Source organism: Tenrec ecaudatus, chromosome 2, assembly GCF_050624435.1.
Source record: "Tenrec ecaudatus isolate mTenEca1 chromosome 2, mTenEca1.hap1, whole genome shotgun sequence".
In the NCBI taxonomy this organism is placed as follows: Eukaryota; Metazoa; Chordata; class Mammalia; order Afrosoricida; family Tenrecidae; genus Tenrec; species Tenrec ecaudatus.
The window spans coordinates 209,870,622-209,886,827 of record NC_134531.1 but is presented as its reverse complement, the minus strand read 5'-3'; the positions used below and the strand labels follow the sequence as shown (position 1 = coordinate 209,886,827).

Sequence of the window (16,206 nt, the reverse complement as noted above, 5' to 3'; positions counted from 1 at the left end):
AATTCAAGATAGATTATCCCCTCATAAACAGTACGGGGATTATTGACTTCCAGAGGATACAGGAAGAGAAGGGGGGGGGAAGGGAGAAGGGAGAACAGATAGCTACCATGGCTGTATAACATCACTTAAAAGGAATGAACATCATAATTTAAGAAGAATTGATACATGGGATAGTGTAGGTAAAGGCTAATAATGATATTAATATATAATATATTGAGGGGATAAAGGAGAGCTGATATCAAAGAGTTCAAGGAGAAAAGAAAATTATAAAATCAGAAATTATACAAGTATGCTTGATCTAATGAAACTGTGGATTATAATAATATCTGTAAGAACTCCTAATAAAATGTTTTCTTAAGAAAAAAACATTCACAGCCTCAGGAAACCCTACAGGGCCACTGTGAGTTACCCCATGGCAGTGGGTTCAGTTGAGTCAAGAAGCAACCCACTACAATCCAAGAGTCCATGGGACATAGCAAAGCATCTGGAATCAAGACCAAGAGAGAGGGGCAGGGAAACAAGAGAGACCAGAAGGATTCTTCTCCACTGTTATGCAGATGTCCTTAATACTTTCTAGAGCTGAAGTCCAGGAAGGTCTTAGGCCAAATGTGGCCAGCTAAACAGCAAAGGACTATACTGTTCCTTATACCAGTCCCTAATGTTACCTGTTTTTGTATTTAAAAAACAACAACTTGACTCTTGAGGATATGGATTTTTTCCAAGAACTATAATCGGATAGCAACCGTGTAATTACATCTCATTTCCCTGCAGTATCTCACCTCTCCTCTCCTCAGTCTCAACTGAAATGCTGAGGTTCTCTGTGTCCTAGAAAAAAAAAACAACAACAGATGGAGAGATTTGTGCCCCAAGGATTCACTGAAGCTCTTTCCTACTTCTCTCAAGTGTTGAACCAAGCTCTTCAGTATACGCGAAGCCTCTGGGGTTCACGCTGATCCAGTATGTGCATAAGCTGCTCTTATGTTCTGTTCATGTGGAAAACTCTAAGACTGAGCTAGCTAGAAAGACACATGAAGCTTCTAAAGAAAAACTCTAGTTTTGTTAAAAAAAAAAACCAAAACATTTCTTATCTACGCCATAATCTGGTGGCTGAAGGATGGGCATTAGCTGAGGGGCGATTACAAGTGATCTAAAAACAATGAAAGATAAGAGAACTTATGTGATTAACTGGATAGTGTAGATAGTGGATAGCAAATTTTTGTGGATTAGTGAGGCTGTATGATTGAATGAAATCAAATGTCTCAGAACCATGATCATGGAACGCAGTAATCAAAAGAGCTTCCAGTGATTCAGAATACTCCTAAGCAATCACCTCAAAGTTCCCTAATTTCATATATGCTTTTGTAGTGCCTTCAAGGTTAGGTCATGCTCTAGGGCAGTAGTTCTCAACCAGGAGATGATTATGCCCCAGGGTAGACTTGGCAGTATCTGGAAACACACTGAGGCTTGTCATTACTCTCTTCTTGGGCCAAGAGTCGTGGTAACTATCCTTCAATAAACAGGGAAGCCTTCGCAACAAAGATTTATCCAGCCTAATATGTCAACAACACAGTCCCCACAGATATCTGCAGCCTATCAAGACTATCTCGATAGTCAGTAGCTAAGGTTTCTCTCTTCTTTGTCTCAGCATATCCACAGCCTCTGTTCAAGTCAATATGATAGTCAGGTCTTGTACTAAGATCACTTTCAAACCAGATAATACAGTATAATCCTTACTGCTAAGTAAAAACAACCCAACAGTTTTCTTCTAGTCAGTTTGCTAAATGCAATAATTAAGGTTTTCCATCTACTTCTCTGGGCTAGGATTTTCAGAGGCTTGTCATTTAAGAGCTAGTAATCCTACAAGGTGAGCTCTAACACAGTGTAATGACTTGCGTAATGAGATCTGCTATGAACTGCCCAACAAGTGAAAAGGAAGTCTCCTCAGGTGTGTGGTCTGTTTCCAACATAAGTGAACGCTGTGGAAAAGCTTGATTGCTATTTGCTGGGAGTTGATTCTGCATCTGATTCATCAACCTCTGGTTTTTCAGATTGGAGTCAATGGTCTGCCTATCAATCCTGTGAGTCATCAGTCAGCTACCATTTAACCTGTCAATCTTGGGATCATCAGTTCACACAGCTACAGGAGTCAGGAGAAGCCTCCAGCTTAACATATGACCCACAGGCTTGGAACTTTTCTGGATGCATCCACTTTTACAACTGTGTGATCCATTTTCTTGATTACACACAGACACACACACACACACTTCATTGGTTTTGTTTCTCTACATAACTCAGTCTAAGACACTAATTGTGAAGGACTGTTACTTTCCCCATCACATAGTACAGAACACATCCGTGTGACACTCTCAGTCTAGCAGCTTTGCTATCCTTATCTGATGAAGGACCCCATGATTGGGTTACTATAGTTAAGAGGGTCCCATGCCTAGAACCAAGTCCTAATGCTAATTTTTAGACACGGGGTTTTATCTTAAAAGTGAAAGGGGCAACCAATAAGGAAACATAACAGATAAGCAATGGGAGCAAAGCCAAGCCACAAAACCCAAGGAGCCCCAAAATAGACATCAGGCTAAAAGAGGCAGTTCCTGGAACACACACACACCAGGACCTGTCGGGAGATAGTCATAAAGATCAGCAGACAGACCTGGAATTATGTATGCTTTTTCTTTTTTTCTCTTTTTATTCAATCTTTTGTTTTATCTCTGTTATCATTGTTTTGCCTACCAATATAAGACAGACATGGAAAGCAAGCCCGAGGAGAAAGCAATGGGACCGAAGGTTCCAGAGGGACTTGGGGGGAATAGGTAGCGGGAGAAAGGAGCAGTGAGCCAACAGTGGCACAGACAGGGGAACAACTAGGGAATTAAAAACAACAACGGGAAGGATGTAGAGATCTCAGTGGTATTGGAGCAACAGCAATCTAGCTGAGAGGAATTACTAAGAGGCAGAAGAAGGATATGATGTGGGGCAGGAGGAAGGAGGTATAAACATGGGTGTGCACTTAAATATATTAATTCATAAAAAATAGAGGTATTGGCCTATGTACATATATTTATATGGCAATACATTGAAGAAGTGGACAGACTTTGTCCCTCTGCTCAAGCCCTACCTCAACGCAAAAACACTGTTCTAACAACCTGGCATTCTGTGTTGTTCACCCTCTACCACAATTGCTGACGACAAAATGTAGTGAAAAAAGCTGATGGTGCCCAGCTATCAAAAGATATAGCATCTAGTAAGGTGACCAGATTTTAACATTGGTAAAGCGGGACACCATTGATAAAACTCATATCCTGGCGAAATAGCCACATGGTAGCCAAAAACTGTATACCCTAGCTTGTCGTGCATTCTTTCAAAAAATCGGAACCTTTTTTTTTTTTAACCAGAACTTTTTTAAAACACCGCAGGATGTAGAAAAATTTGTTAAAAATTGGGACTGTTCCGCCAAAAGCAAGATGTCTGGTCACCTTAGGGTCTTAAAGGCTTGAAGATAAATAAGCAGCCATCTAGCTGAGAAGCAACATGGAAGAAGCACACCAGTCTATGTGATCACAAGGTGTCAATGGGTTCAGGTTTCAGGCATCTAAGACCCAGAATAAAACCATACCTAAGGGAAGAGATGAGCCAGTCAGGATGCAGTGTAGCACTGATGAAACACACAACTAGCTCTTTGGTACTTCCTTCCCCCTACTATTATGACCTCAATTCTACCTTACAAATTAGATTAGACCAGAGAATGCACACTGCTACAGATAAGAGCCCTGCAACACAGAGAATCCAGGATAGTAGAGATATCAGGAGGATTAAGGGAGGGTGGGAGAGAAAGATGCAATCAATCAATCTAGAACCCCCTCCCAGGGGGACGAATAACAGAAAAGTGAGTGTGGGGCGATGGAGGACGATGTAAGATATGGAAATAATAATCTATAACTTATCAAGGGTTCGTGGGGGGGGAGGGGGGAGAAATGGGAAGCTGATATCAGGGGTTCAAGTGGGAAGAGAATGCTTTAAAAATGATGATGGCAGCATATGTGCAAATGTGTTTGACACATTGGAGGAATGTATGGATTGTGATATGAGATGTCAGAGCCCCCAATAAAAATCTTTTTAAATTTTTAAAATAAAATTATATATGGACAAAACAAAAGAAAGAATATAACTTTTTAAAAAAAGATATAGCATCTGGGGTCTTAAAGACTTGAAGTTAAACAAATAGCCATCTAGCAGAGAAGCAACTTGTTCACATGGATAAAGCATACCAGCCTGTGCAATCATGAGGTGTCAACAGAATCAGGTAACAGGGCCAGAAGACCCAAAGCAAAACAAATTGTTGAGAACAAGGGGGTTGGAGCAGAAAGCCAAAACCCATCTGTGAATAATAGGCCCTCCCCTCCCAGAAGGATCACAAGAGAGGGATGAGTCAACCAGTGTGTTGTAGTATAACATAGCTCCAATGAAACAAACAATATTTCTCTGCGTCTCTGAGGCTTCCTCACCTCCCCCCACCCCCACTATCATGACACCAGTCCTGCCTTTCAGTCTGGCTACATGGAGTATGTACAATGGTACAGGTAAGAGCTCGTGACACACAGAATCCAGGTCAGATTAAACTCAAGGACAGAGTTGGGAGTAGCGATGCCAGGAGGGTAGGGGGAAGGAGGGGAAGAAGGGGGAACCGATCTCAATGATGGACAAAGAATCCACCCCCAGGGGGATGAACAATAGAAACGTGGGTGAAGGGGGGCAGCAATTACTGTAAGATATGAAAACAATAATAATTTATACTTTATCAAGGGGTCACAAAGGTGGGAGGGGGGAGGGAAGGAAAAAAAGAAGGAGCTTATTCCAAGGGCTCAAATAGAAAGTAAATGTTTAGAAAATTATGATGGCAATATATGTATATATGTACAAATATGCTTGATAAAATTGATGTATGGAATGTTATAAGAGCTATAAACGCCCCAATAAATGATGTATTTAATTTATAAAAAGAGCTATAAAACCCCCTGTAAATTTCTCTAAAAATAAAATAAAAGCAATGACGAGGAGGACATAGAGATCCTAGTGGTGTTGGAGCAACAGCAATCTAGCTGAGAGGAATTACTAAGAGGCAGACGAAGGGTGAGCATGATGGTGGGGCAGGAGGAAGGTAAAGGCAAACAGAGGGAAGATCTAGGAAGCAAAGCTATGGATAGAGGCATAACCTATCTTTTAAAGTCCAGTCTCTAAGAAAATTGGCTCAGGCAGCTGAATTTGTAACTCTTACGATGGCAGTTCACACTGTTAACATAAAAGTTAAATATAGTCACTAATCACTAGTAAACTTTTGGAGTAACTCAAGACTTGGAAATGCTATTTAAAAAAAGATTTCTTAATATTCTCAGGAACCTCTTCTTTTATAACGGACAATATGTGAATTACTAGATGCTTTCTGCTCCCCAAAGATGTGCTGTTATAAAAGTAGAGGCCAAATCAACAACCTGAAATATTAGATAGAAATCTTAGTGGGGCAGTGAGTTTATGCTAATGGGAGAGAACAAAAGAGGGTGAGACTAGTCACCCTCACTGACAAAGGAGAATGACACTAGTCACACAGGGTAATCAATATCACTTAATTGTTCATGTAGAAATTACTGAATTTGAACATGTCAATATGTTCTGCTGTGTGTATTCTCAACAATAACAATAAGACAATCTTTAACATAGAAGGTCAAGAGAAACCAATGCTGGGGAAGCTAGAAGAATGGCTTCGCACATCATGTCAGTATAGAGGCCGCTCTGATAAGAGCCTCTATTGAACAGAAAGACAGCTCCATGGAAAAGCTTAAGATCCCATCACAGAGACACATGATTTGGCCTCCAATTCTAAACAGAAGCGTTGGGTTGTAAAATTTATAAGATCCAGTGAGCCAGCCAATTCCTATATCAGATAGCCTCAAACGGATGCTTGCCAGATCTCTCACTGTTGCTGCCGTTAGGTGCCATCAAGTCGGCTCCAAATCATACCGCCCCTACGTACAACAGTACACAACACTGCCTGGTCCTGCGCCAGCCTCACAATTGTCCTCTTGCCCGAGCTCACTGAAGCAGCCACGGTGTCAAATCCAAATCACTGAGGGCTTCCTCTCTTTCGCTGCCCTCCACTTTACCAAACACAATGTCCTTCTCCAGGGACTGGTCTCTCCTGACATGTCCAAAGTGTGGAGACAAAGTCTTGTCATCTTGCCCCTAAGGGACACTCTGGCATTATCTTTTCCAACACAGATTGGCTTGTCAACTTACAGCAGCCCATGATATTTTCAATAGCCTTCTCCAGCACCACAATTCAAATGTATTGATATGCGTCTGATGCAACTGAAAAGACCATGACTTGGGTCACATGCACCTTAGTCTTCAAAGTCACAGCTTTGCTCTTCAATACTCTAAAAAGGTCGTACGCAGCAGATCTACCTAATACAGTATGTCTTCTGAGCTCATGACTGCTGCTTCCATGAGCACTGATTGCGGATCCAAGCAAGACAAAATCCTTGACAACTTCAACTTTTTCTCACATTTATCATGGTCCAGTTGTGAATTTTGATCTTCCTTCCATTGAGTTATAATCCATACTGAAGGCTACAATCAGTAAGTGCTTCAATTCCTCATTTTCAGCAAGGAAGGTTTCATCTGCATATTGCAGGTTGTAAACAATCCTGCCTCCAATCCTGATGCCACATTCTTCTTCATATGATCTAGCTACTCTGAAGACTTGCTAAGCATACAAATTGAACAACATGGTAAGAAGATACAACTCTGATGCACATCTTTCCTGATTTTTTTTTTAAACAGGGGAGAGCGTGAACGCAATCTCCCACTACCACAAATTATGCAACCGAGTTTCCATTTGGGGAAATTTCAGGGGTCAGCACATCTGGAGTGTAACGGATAAGCCTCGCCCTGGGAAAACCAGCTTCCTCATATATGGGATCTTCCATGCCAGGTAAGTACACCTTGCTTGATTTTAAACCATGCAGCATTCCCTTGTTGTGTTAGCATAACGGTCTCTTGATCCATGGACAAGTTCCCAATGAGCACAATGATGTGTTCTGTTCTGCAAGTCCCATTCTTCTCAAGCTTATCCAGTTTACTATGGTCCACACACTCGAATGCTTTGGCATAGTCCATGATACACTAGTAAGCCTCTTTCTGGATTCTCTTCTTTGAGCCAAGATCCATACAACATCAGCAAGGATATCCCTTATTCCACATCCCCTTCTGAATCCGGCCTGAACTTCTGGCAGTTAACTGTCAGTGTACTGCTGCAACTATTGTTGGATGATCTTAAGCAAAAATTGACTTATGAGTGATATAAATTACATGATTCTAAAGTCTGAGCATTCTGTTGGGTCATCTTTCTCTGGAAGGGGCACAGTCAGGTGTGTAATGCATTCAGTGCGGTTTGAACTTCTTCCTTCGGCACCATTGGTTCTTGTTCATATGTTACCTACTGAAGATCTTCCATTGGTCAACCCATTACAGTAGACAAACAGGCCACAGCATTAAATCATCACTTATTCCACTGGGAGGGAAGCCTCATTAGATTGTCCGAGGTCAGTTCATATTTTGACATGACCAATATAACCTTGGAAGGACCGTTCACATGAAGCATGGACTGGAACCCCGCCACAAGGAATCATTTGAGTATTTCCAAGTAGATTTTATCATCTTTCTTCATGGGTTATAAGTATGTACTAGTAAGAGGACACATATTTTCTGAAGGGGATGATGCCTTACCCTGCAGAAAAGCTACTCAACCTCAAACCAAAATCAATGCAATAGCATCAATGCCAACTCATAACAACCCTATAAGACAGGCTAAAACTGCTCTTGTCACTTTCCAAGGATGTAAATCTTTACGGGAGCAGAAAGCCTCATGCTTCTCCCAGGGAGCTGCTTCTAGTTTCAAACTTCTGACCTTGAGGTGAGCAGCCCAATGCATCACCCTCTATGCCACCATGGCTTGGTTTACTGGAAAAGTCACAGCATTCACCGAATCAAAACCTGTGCCACTGAGTCAGTTCTGACTCATAGTGACCCTAGTTACCCTCTAGGATAGAGAAGAACTGCCATCTGGTTTCCAAGGGTCTCTCTTTGAAGAAGCAGCCTGTCACATCATTTTCCCATGGAGCAACTGGTGCGTTCAAAATTATGACCTTTCGTTAGCAGCCAAGAGCTTAAGCACTAGACCACCAGGTCTCCTAATACAGCATTCCTAACAGTTCAACCCACTAGCTTCCAAGCTACTCATCCAGTAACAGAACACATTCATTACAATGAGTTCTCATTAATTATGCAAGAATTCGCCCCTTACTCAAAATCTTCATGGCCCTCGATATTCAGGAAAAGTATATTTAATAAATAAATAAATAAATAGATGAAAGAACATGAACGCTGAAATGACCTAAACTTGAACTTCCATGGGCTACAGTATTTTCTTAGTTCCTGTGGTCCTGCATTCTTCTCCCTCTTTCAGGCCAATCCTCGACAAGCTGGCACAGCTCATTGTGAAGGACTTCATCCACCGTCCACAGGTACAGGTTACCTTCTAAATTGTTCCTTCCCATTACTAACCATCAAATCAGTCCTTCCAGGACCAAAAACTAGTTGACCTAGTAAATCTAGTACACAAGAAAGAAAATCAGAAAAAAAGATTCTCCTTGACCCACACCAGAAAGGACTTTATCAGGTATCCAATTCCAGTACAGCAATTAGCTGCTAAGTAATAAATCCTAGGATACTTATTTCCCAATTAAAATAATAGCGACCAAACCAAAGTAAGGGGTTGATTCTTGACCACCTGCGTTTCCCCACCTTTAAATAACAGGATTTGTTGCCTCAGAGCCATAACCAAATACCTTGAGACACTGAGTCATGGGGCTTAAGACCATAGTCTCAGGGGACAGAGAGGTCAATGGCATAACTTATTCCATAAATCTTTTAATTTGGTGAGTAGGAAATAGAGTCCTAAAAACTTGTGAGCAGCCAGCTAAGACACAACTATTAGTTTCTTCCCAATGGGAGCAAAGAAATGTGAAGAAAACCAAACACTCAGGAAAACAATTAGTCCCAAAGAATCATGGACTGCAAGAACTAGATGGTGCCTGGCCACCACAACTGATCTTTCTGATCAGGACCACAATAGGAGGTCCTGGACAGAGTGGGGGGGGGGGGGGATGTAGAAATACAAAAAATATCAAACTTACTGATCTAATTTGACTGATGGAGTCCCCAAAACCACAGCCATTAGACACACTTCAAACCTGAAACTGAACCAACTCCCAGAGATCACATTTCAGTCGAACAATAGACAAGCCTATAAAGCTAACAGTAAAACTCATGAACCCCTTAAACAATCAACCTTACGAGACCCAAAGGACAGCATCTGCCCAAAAACAAAGTCCAGAAAACAGGAAATGGCAGGAAAATGGGGGAAGGGCAACAGAAAACTCTGGGAGGACGTGAGAATAGTTACGTTAAGGGATTGTAATGAATGTCAAAACAAAATCTATACAAACTATTGAATGGCAAACCGATTTGCTCTGCAAATGTTTACCCGCCCCCCCGAAAAAATGTTTTCCCTTGTGCAGCCTAAGCAATTTGTCATAGGTTGTCATATAAATGTATTGTATTTTTAATGTTCTTCATTTATTCTATTTCACAAGTGACTAAGGACAACCACATTGGTTTATATTCTGCTATATCACCTATCAAAGAGCCCTGTCAGAGTAACCATTAAACACTGGGCTGCTAACCAAAAGGTTAGTGGTTCAAATCCACCAATCACTCTGCAGGAGAAAAGATTTGGCAATCTGCAACCATAAAGATTAAAAATACAAAACCAAACTCACACCCACTGAGTCAATTCTGACTCACAGTAACCCTATTGGACAGGGTAAAACTGCTACTGTGGGTTTCGGAGACTGTAACTCTTTACTGAAGTAGAAATTCTCCTCTTTCTCTTGTGGAGTAACGTGGTTTGGAACTGCTAACCTTGTAGTTAGCAGCCGTGATAATTACATAAGTTCATGTCACCTTGAAGATAGGTAAAAGTGTAGAGGTGCCTCCTTGTGGGCGTGGCCTTCTCATAAGGAGGGCCCTGAGAACCTCTCCCCTCTCTCTCTCTGCCTTCACTTTCCTCATGTTTGACTCCGATTGCTGCCAAGAGCCCTGCTACTGCCATTGAAGCCACACAACTCTGTACCCACCTGTGATATTCCTACATTCTGCATCATTGCCTGTGACTGTGTTAGTCTGAGTAGGGACTGGCTTGTGGACTAGTACCAGACATATGGACATGAGTTGAACTGGGCTAGGATGCTTACTTGATATTCAATTATTTCTTGATAGAAATCTCTTTCCTACAAATATGAGTGTCTCTGGATGTGTTCCTCTAGTCATCCTGGCCTAACAGCAGCCCAACGGGAAACCACGACACCACCAGGGCCTCCATACAGATTACAGTGAAGAGAATCCTATGGGCAGTTCTATGGCACACAGGCTGGTATTAGTTGAAATGGACTTGATAGCAACTAACAGTACCTATCAACAACATTCACAACAACTGTAAAGTAATTATGACAGAAATTATTCTCTCATTTTGCACATTGGGCTGCTAACCACAAGGTCAGAGTTCTAAACTACCAGCCATTCCCCATGAGAAAGACGGGGCTTTCTACTCCAGTACAGAGTCAGTCTCAGAAACCCAGACGGTTAGTTCTACCCTGTCCTATGTGGTTGCTATGAGTCAGTATCCACTCAATGGCAATGAGTCTGGTTTTGGTTTTTGCAAAAAAGAAAAATGCAAACCAGAAAGCTCATATCTTGGTAAGTGGACTAGCTAAGCCTAAAACGTAGACCCGCTGCACAAAATTAACCTATGAGGAGCCACAGTGTATGGATGAGTAACAAATTTAGCAATGCCAACGTTAAACCCTTCACTTCCAACTTTCCCATAGGATACAGTAAACTGCAAAGAGCTATCTTCAAAGAGTTTTCAAAACTCAAGAAGAGGGAGAGCTAATTTGGAGAGTTCTGAGACAAGCACAGGCTCATTGGTCAGACACTGGATGTCACACAAGTCAGCAAGAATAGTTCAGCTGACATTTTAACAAATTGCCAGGTCACTGATGGTGAGCAGAGGAGGTTACAAAAGGGCCTGGATGGGGCTTTGGGGACATGCGGGCAATGGAACTGTCCCATATACTAATTGGGATGGTGGTTATATGAGGGAGGCTTCAAAGAGCTCATGGGGAAAAAGCTCTTGAATGACTATATGCATTTGTCAATAATCAAAAAACTGCAGAAGGTGAGGAAAAACGGTTAAGGGTGCATTTTGCTGTGTGTGCAGTTGAAAAGCAATCCTGATTTGAAAAAGAAGAGGATGTATTGACAGCGAACCCACATTCTGTTATTCCTTAGACTGTGGTCTTGGTATTTGGGGTTCTTATGCCCCAACGCCATTGCACAATAATAAAGCACCATCATATTATGGAATTTTCCTAGTAAATGTCCTTAATGTGTAAGTGAAAAATAAATATGCCCATTTTCCAACCCTTTAGAAGAGAGCGTCTACATAAGCCACCAAAGCAGAGGAAACAAAGACAAGTCGCACTTGGCTGCTGGGCAACAGGCTGCCTCACCCACTTGCTAAATGCTCACTGTCTACACAAGCCTGGCAACTGAAATCTACAACTCAGCAAAGCTGCAAATTACACAGGTCACGGAGCTTTGGGGTCGCTGACAAACGGCTAAAAATCCAATCTAACAACTTGGCAGCTGTCTCCTAGGAAAATAAAAGAACTTAAATTTTTTTAAGTTGAGCAATACGATGCTCTTCCAACTAAAGTGTATGTATAATCAAAGTATACAATGCTATTCACTAATAAATTGCTGAGTTAATCAGGATTGGCACAGAGATTACCTGAATTCAACGTCTACCCTCTGTGTCCCCCCACCCCACAAAAAAAGAATCACCAATCTTTACAAGATTATGAAAAAAAGTTTCTACAAAGGATCAGCCTAATGTGGATTTCAGTAGATGAAGGGTACTGCCGTGTGGAAAAAGAAAACTGTTCTTTTAGTAGCAGGGAAGAAAGTAAGAATATTCTTTGGGCCTGAAGGTAGAAACTTCCCCTTGCTTGTGTTGGACATATCATCAGGGACGATCAAACCCTCAGAAGGGCACCGTGTTTAACAAAGCCGAGGGTCAGAGACAATGAGGAAACCTGCAATGCGATGGACTGACACAAAAGCCACAACAATGCTCTCAAACACATCCACGGTCAGAAAGATGGTGCAGGGTGGGCAAAGATTCATTCTGCTACACGAAGGTCACCAGGAGTCAGAGTTGATTCCACAGCAACTGACAGCAACAACCCTAAAAGTAACACAGGGAAGTGCAGAGATAAAAAGGTTGGCAGACACAACCATGCATATTTCAGAAGGGGAAGAGGGAGTTTTGCTTAGAAGCACTGAACTTATGTTAATGGTGGTAAAATAATTTATAAAAACTAAGTAGTCATCTAAGTTGCAACTACTGTGTCTCCCCATCTAGAGGAAAGAAGAATGATGAAACTCCAAAGACTGGGAAACATCTGGTGCGCTGCACCACATACACATCAGCCTCCCCGACACGGACACCCGAAGAACTAGATGGTGCCCAATTACCACTGCTAACTGCTCTGAGGATGATCACATCAGGCGGTCCTGAAATCACAAAAAAGACCACCAGACTTACTGGTCAGACAGCGACTACGGTCCTTAGCTACCCTTCAAGTCTGGAAGTGTCCTCATCTCTGTTAGAATAGACAACCCATTAAGATAAAGGGGGCAGCATGTACCAAAGAACAAAGTACAGAGGGTTAGGACAGGTAGACGTATGGAAACAGGGAACACAGGGAGGAAGTGGGATTACTGAAGAGATTGCAATGGATGACCTGACCCAAAAGGTGTATGAACTGTTGAGTGTAAAACTGATGATCTGGTCTGTAAACCTTCACTTAGTTCACAATAAAAATTTTAAATAATTCCATAAATGATGGCAATAATGGTGCACAATATGGAGAATGTTACTGATGTCACTGAATTTACATGCTGAAATTTTTTAATTGGAGAATTTTTGGTTATCTATTTTCACCAGAATTTTAAAAGCCCTAATATATATAAAGCAATAGCAATATATAACTGCTCCACTGACTAGGTGTTCTGACGACATAGTTGATTTACTCAATGGGCTATTCACCTCAAGGTCAGCAGTTCAACCCCACCGGCCACTCCTTGGGAGAAAAAGGAGGCTAGCTACTCCTGTAAATAGTTACAGTCTTAGAAACCCTAGAGAGCAGGTCTACTCTGCCCTACAGGGTTGTGGGAATCACTCCACGTAGGTTTAGTTTTTTTCTTTTTCTTTTCTTTTTCATTTTTTTCCTGACAGCGGTACAAAGAACCAAAATACTCGTGAGTCTTATTCTACCTCTTATCTCCTACTACTTAGCTCTGCTACGCTAGGAAATTACTTGGTCCTTCGAATTTATTCTTGTAAGCAACATGGAAAGAATTTTGTAATTCCCAGGAAACGAGTTCTTTAGGGGAAAAAAATGGCAGGGGGATGGGTGGAATTTTTTAAAAGAGATCATTTAGGTTTGGGGCATTGTTTAATTGTTGTACTAAGACACCACCAAGAATATACATTAAGCTTTGCTTCAGACTTTTTTATTATTATTAAATCATTTTATTGGGCGCTCGTACAACTCTTATCACAATCCATCCATCCATCCATTGTGTCGAGCACATTTGTACATTTGTTGCCCTCATGATTCTCAAAACATTTGCTTTCTACTTGAGCCCTTGCTATGAGCTCCTTATTTTGCTTCAGACTTTAATTTAGCTACTAAACCCAAGCAAACCCATAAAGTCAATTCTAAGTCATAGCAATCTTATATAGGACGGGGTAGAACTGCCCCAAAGCTGTCCATCATGTTATTTACTTACTTACTTATGATATTTTTTATAAATTATTTTATTGGGGGTTCTTACACAAGGCTGTAAAGCTTTATGGAAGCAGATTGCCTCCTTTTTCTCCCTCGTAACAGCTGGTGGTTTGTACCAACCTTTCATTCCTGCCAAGCACGATAAGCACACACCACCAGGTCTTTTTTCTTTAACTATAAGGCTATTATAAATGGAGGGATATCCCAAACAAGTAACTATGTCATTTTATTTAGGCTTCTATGTACATAACTGAACCAAACATGCAAATTCCTACTGTGTATCCCTGCTGATCAAACCATCATAATCACTAACACTGATCAGAATCACCTGGGGAGATTTCCCAAACAACACCATTTGGTACCTCTCCCAAATCTGCTGAATCAGGTTTTCCAGGGTGAGGCCTAGCACAAATGTTTGAACGTGTTCCCAGGTGATGACACTGAGCCCAAACACCCGATTGCTAAGCAATACTCTTGAACACATCTGTAACAGTTGCTGCGCTTGAAAAGAATCACTTACTTGTTACAATCCCAGCCAAGGCAAACACAAACTGATTCTCATTGGAATCAAGCTCCTTCACATCTCCATCGAGGGACTTCACGAAACTCTCCATCGTCTGACCCGTGATGTTGAAAAACTTCAGGGCTTTCTCCTAGACATTTGGAAATGAAAATATTATATATTTCACAGACACCAGAAGAAAGGCATTGTGTAAATGCAGGATACAGAAGACAAGCATACGGGCATTCTTTTAAAACCGATTCCTTCAATAAAAGTTCCAGAGATTCAAGAAAAGACACTGGGGCCAAGAGAAGCAAGAGAGAGTACCCTGAAAATTGATGGAAAAGAATAAAAAGGAAAAATATCATATTCGTGTACATATGAATGAAATAGGACAGCTATATCCAACAAAGGAAGTATGAGCATGAATCCGCGTGAAAGTGTAACAAGAATATACTTAAAAATGCATTATTGATGCCTTTGTTCTGTGCATTAAACTATGGTTTTTCAAACCTTTACTGAACCGTAAGTGAAAGCTCAACATGTATAAAGGTAACAACAGTCAGCTAGCTGGTTGCTCTAGCAGTTTAAATCTTCATTATTTGGCAAAAGCATTCCTAAGCTTGCAGGGGCTTTGAAACACTTCCCTGAGGGTGCCCGAGTTCTAAAGATTAGTTTAAAAACCAGTGATTTCCAAGAACACAAGGGAACCTTTAGGGGTGTTAGAAATGTTCGAAAAGTGAATTGTGGTGACGGCTGCACAGCTCCAGAATCTGTCACAGCTACTGCCTTTACACTTAACAATAGGTGAATGTGGGGTGTGTTAATTATACCTCAATAAAGCTGTTAAAAATGTAACTGCATTTAGTCCCTTCCACTTAAAGTCAATTACAATTTTTATTTCTGTAAGCCAGCTGTTATCTAACAAATTTATCAATGTTCTCCCACTAACATTCTTCACTGGCTTTTTATTTCCCTACATGACTACACCGCTCCCTCAGTCTTCTGTGATCTCTCCCTTCCCCTTGCCTACCATCTCCACCCTGCCCCCTCAGGCAGCTCTCCTGTCGGCCTGTCCTGCTGGTAGGGTTTCCTACAGTCTCCCCTGGGTCACTATCCTCACTGCACTGTCGGTCATCAGCCCATCACTCTGCTCTGGCCCTACTGCTCCTTTACTGAAATAGGCACAGCCCTACCACTTACAGAAGACTGCCAACCACCTAGCACTTAAGATCTTCCAGAGCCACACCCAACACACCTTTTAAACCCTTATCTTTCCACTACTTTGCTTCATAAGCCCTCCACTCTTCCAAGTGACCTGCTTACTGTCCCTAAATCAAACCTCTGGCTTCTCACTCTGTCCACTGTCTGCCACTTCTACCTATTAAAATCAACCAAGGCCCATTTCAAATCTCTTTTTCTGTGAAGTTCCCCAATACACATGCATTACTTAACATTGATGTACATATATACATATGACTGTAAGGGTCATATATGTAAAAACACTTTAAACTTGTTAAATGAATATAAATGTCCATGGGAGCCCTGGTGGCTTAGTGGGTTATGCACTGCCTTGTTGGTCCCTAGGTCAGTAGTTAGAACCCACCGGTCCCTCCTTGGGAGAAAAAAAGAGTCTGTCTACTCTCATAAAGACTTAAAGTT

General features: G+C 41.4%; 1 protein-coding gene and 1 non-coding gene across 7 annotated transcripts in view; both read right to left on the bottom strand.

Moving 5' to 3' along the window:
- The window catches only part of HSF2BP (heat shock transcription factor 2 binding protein), a 157,246-nt gene that overhangs the window by 103,994 nt on the left and 37,046 nt on the right, over positions 1-16,206 (bottom strand). For all 6 annotated transcript variants that reach the window (XM_075542246.1, XM_075542244.1, XM_075542243.1 and 3 more), the window contains one exon: positions 14,563-14,695. In XM_075542246.1, the coding sequence (XP_075398361.1) occupies positions 14,563-14,695 (133 nt within the window). The remainder of the gene's footprint in view (positions 1-14,562; positions 14,696-16,206) is intronic.
- LOC142441788 (U1 spliceosomal RNA) lies at positions 6,844-7,005 on the bottom strand. The gene has a single exon (XR_012783126.1). It is a non-coding gene; the product is annotated as a U1 spliceosomal RNA (small nuclear RNA).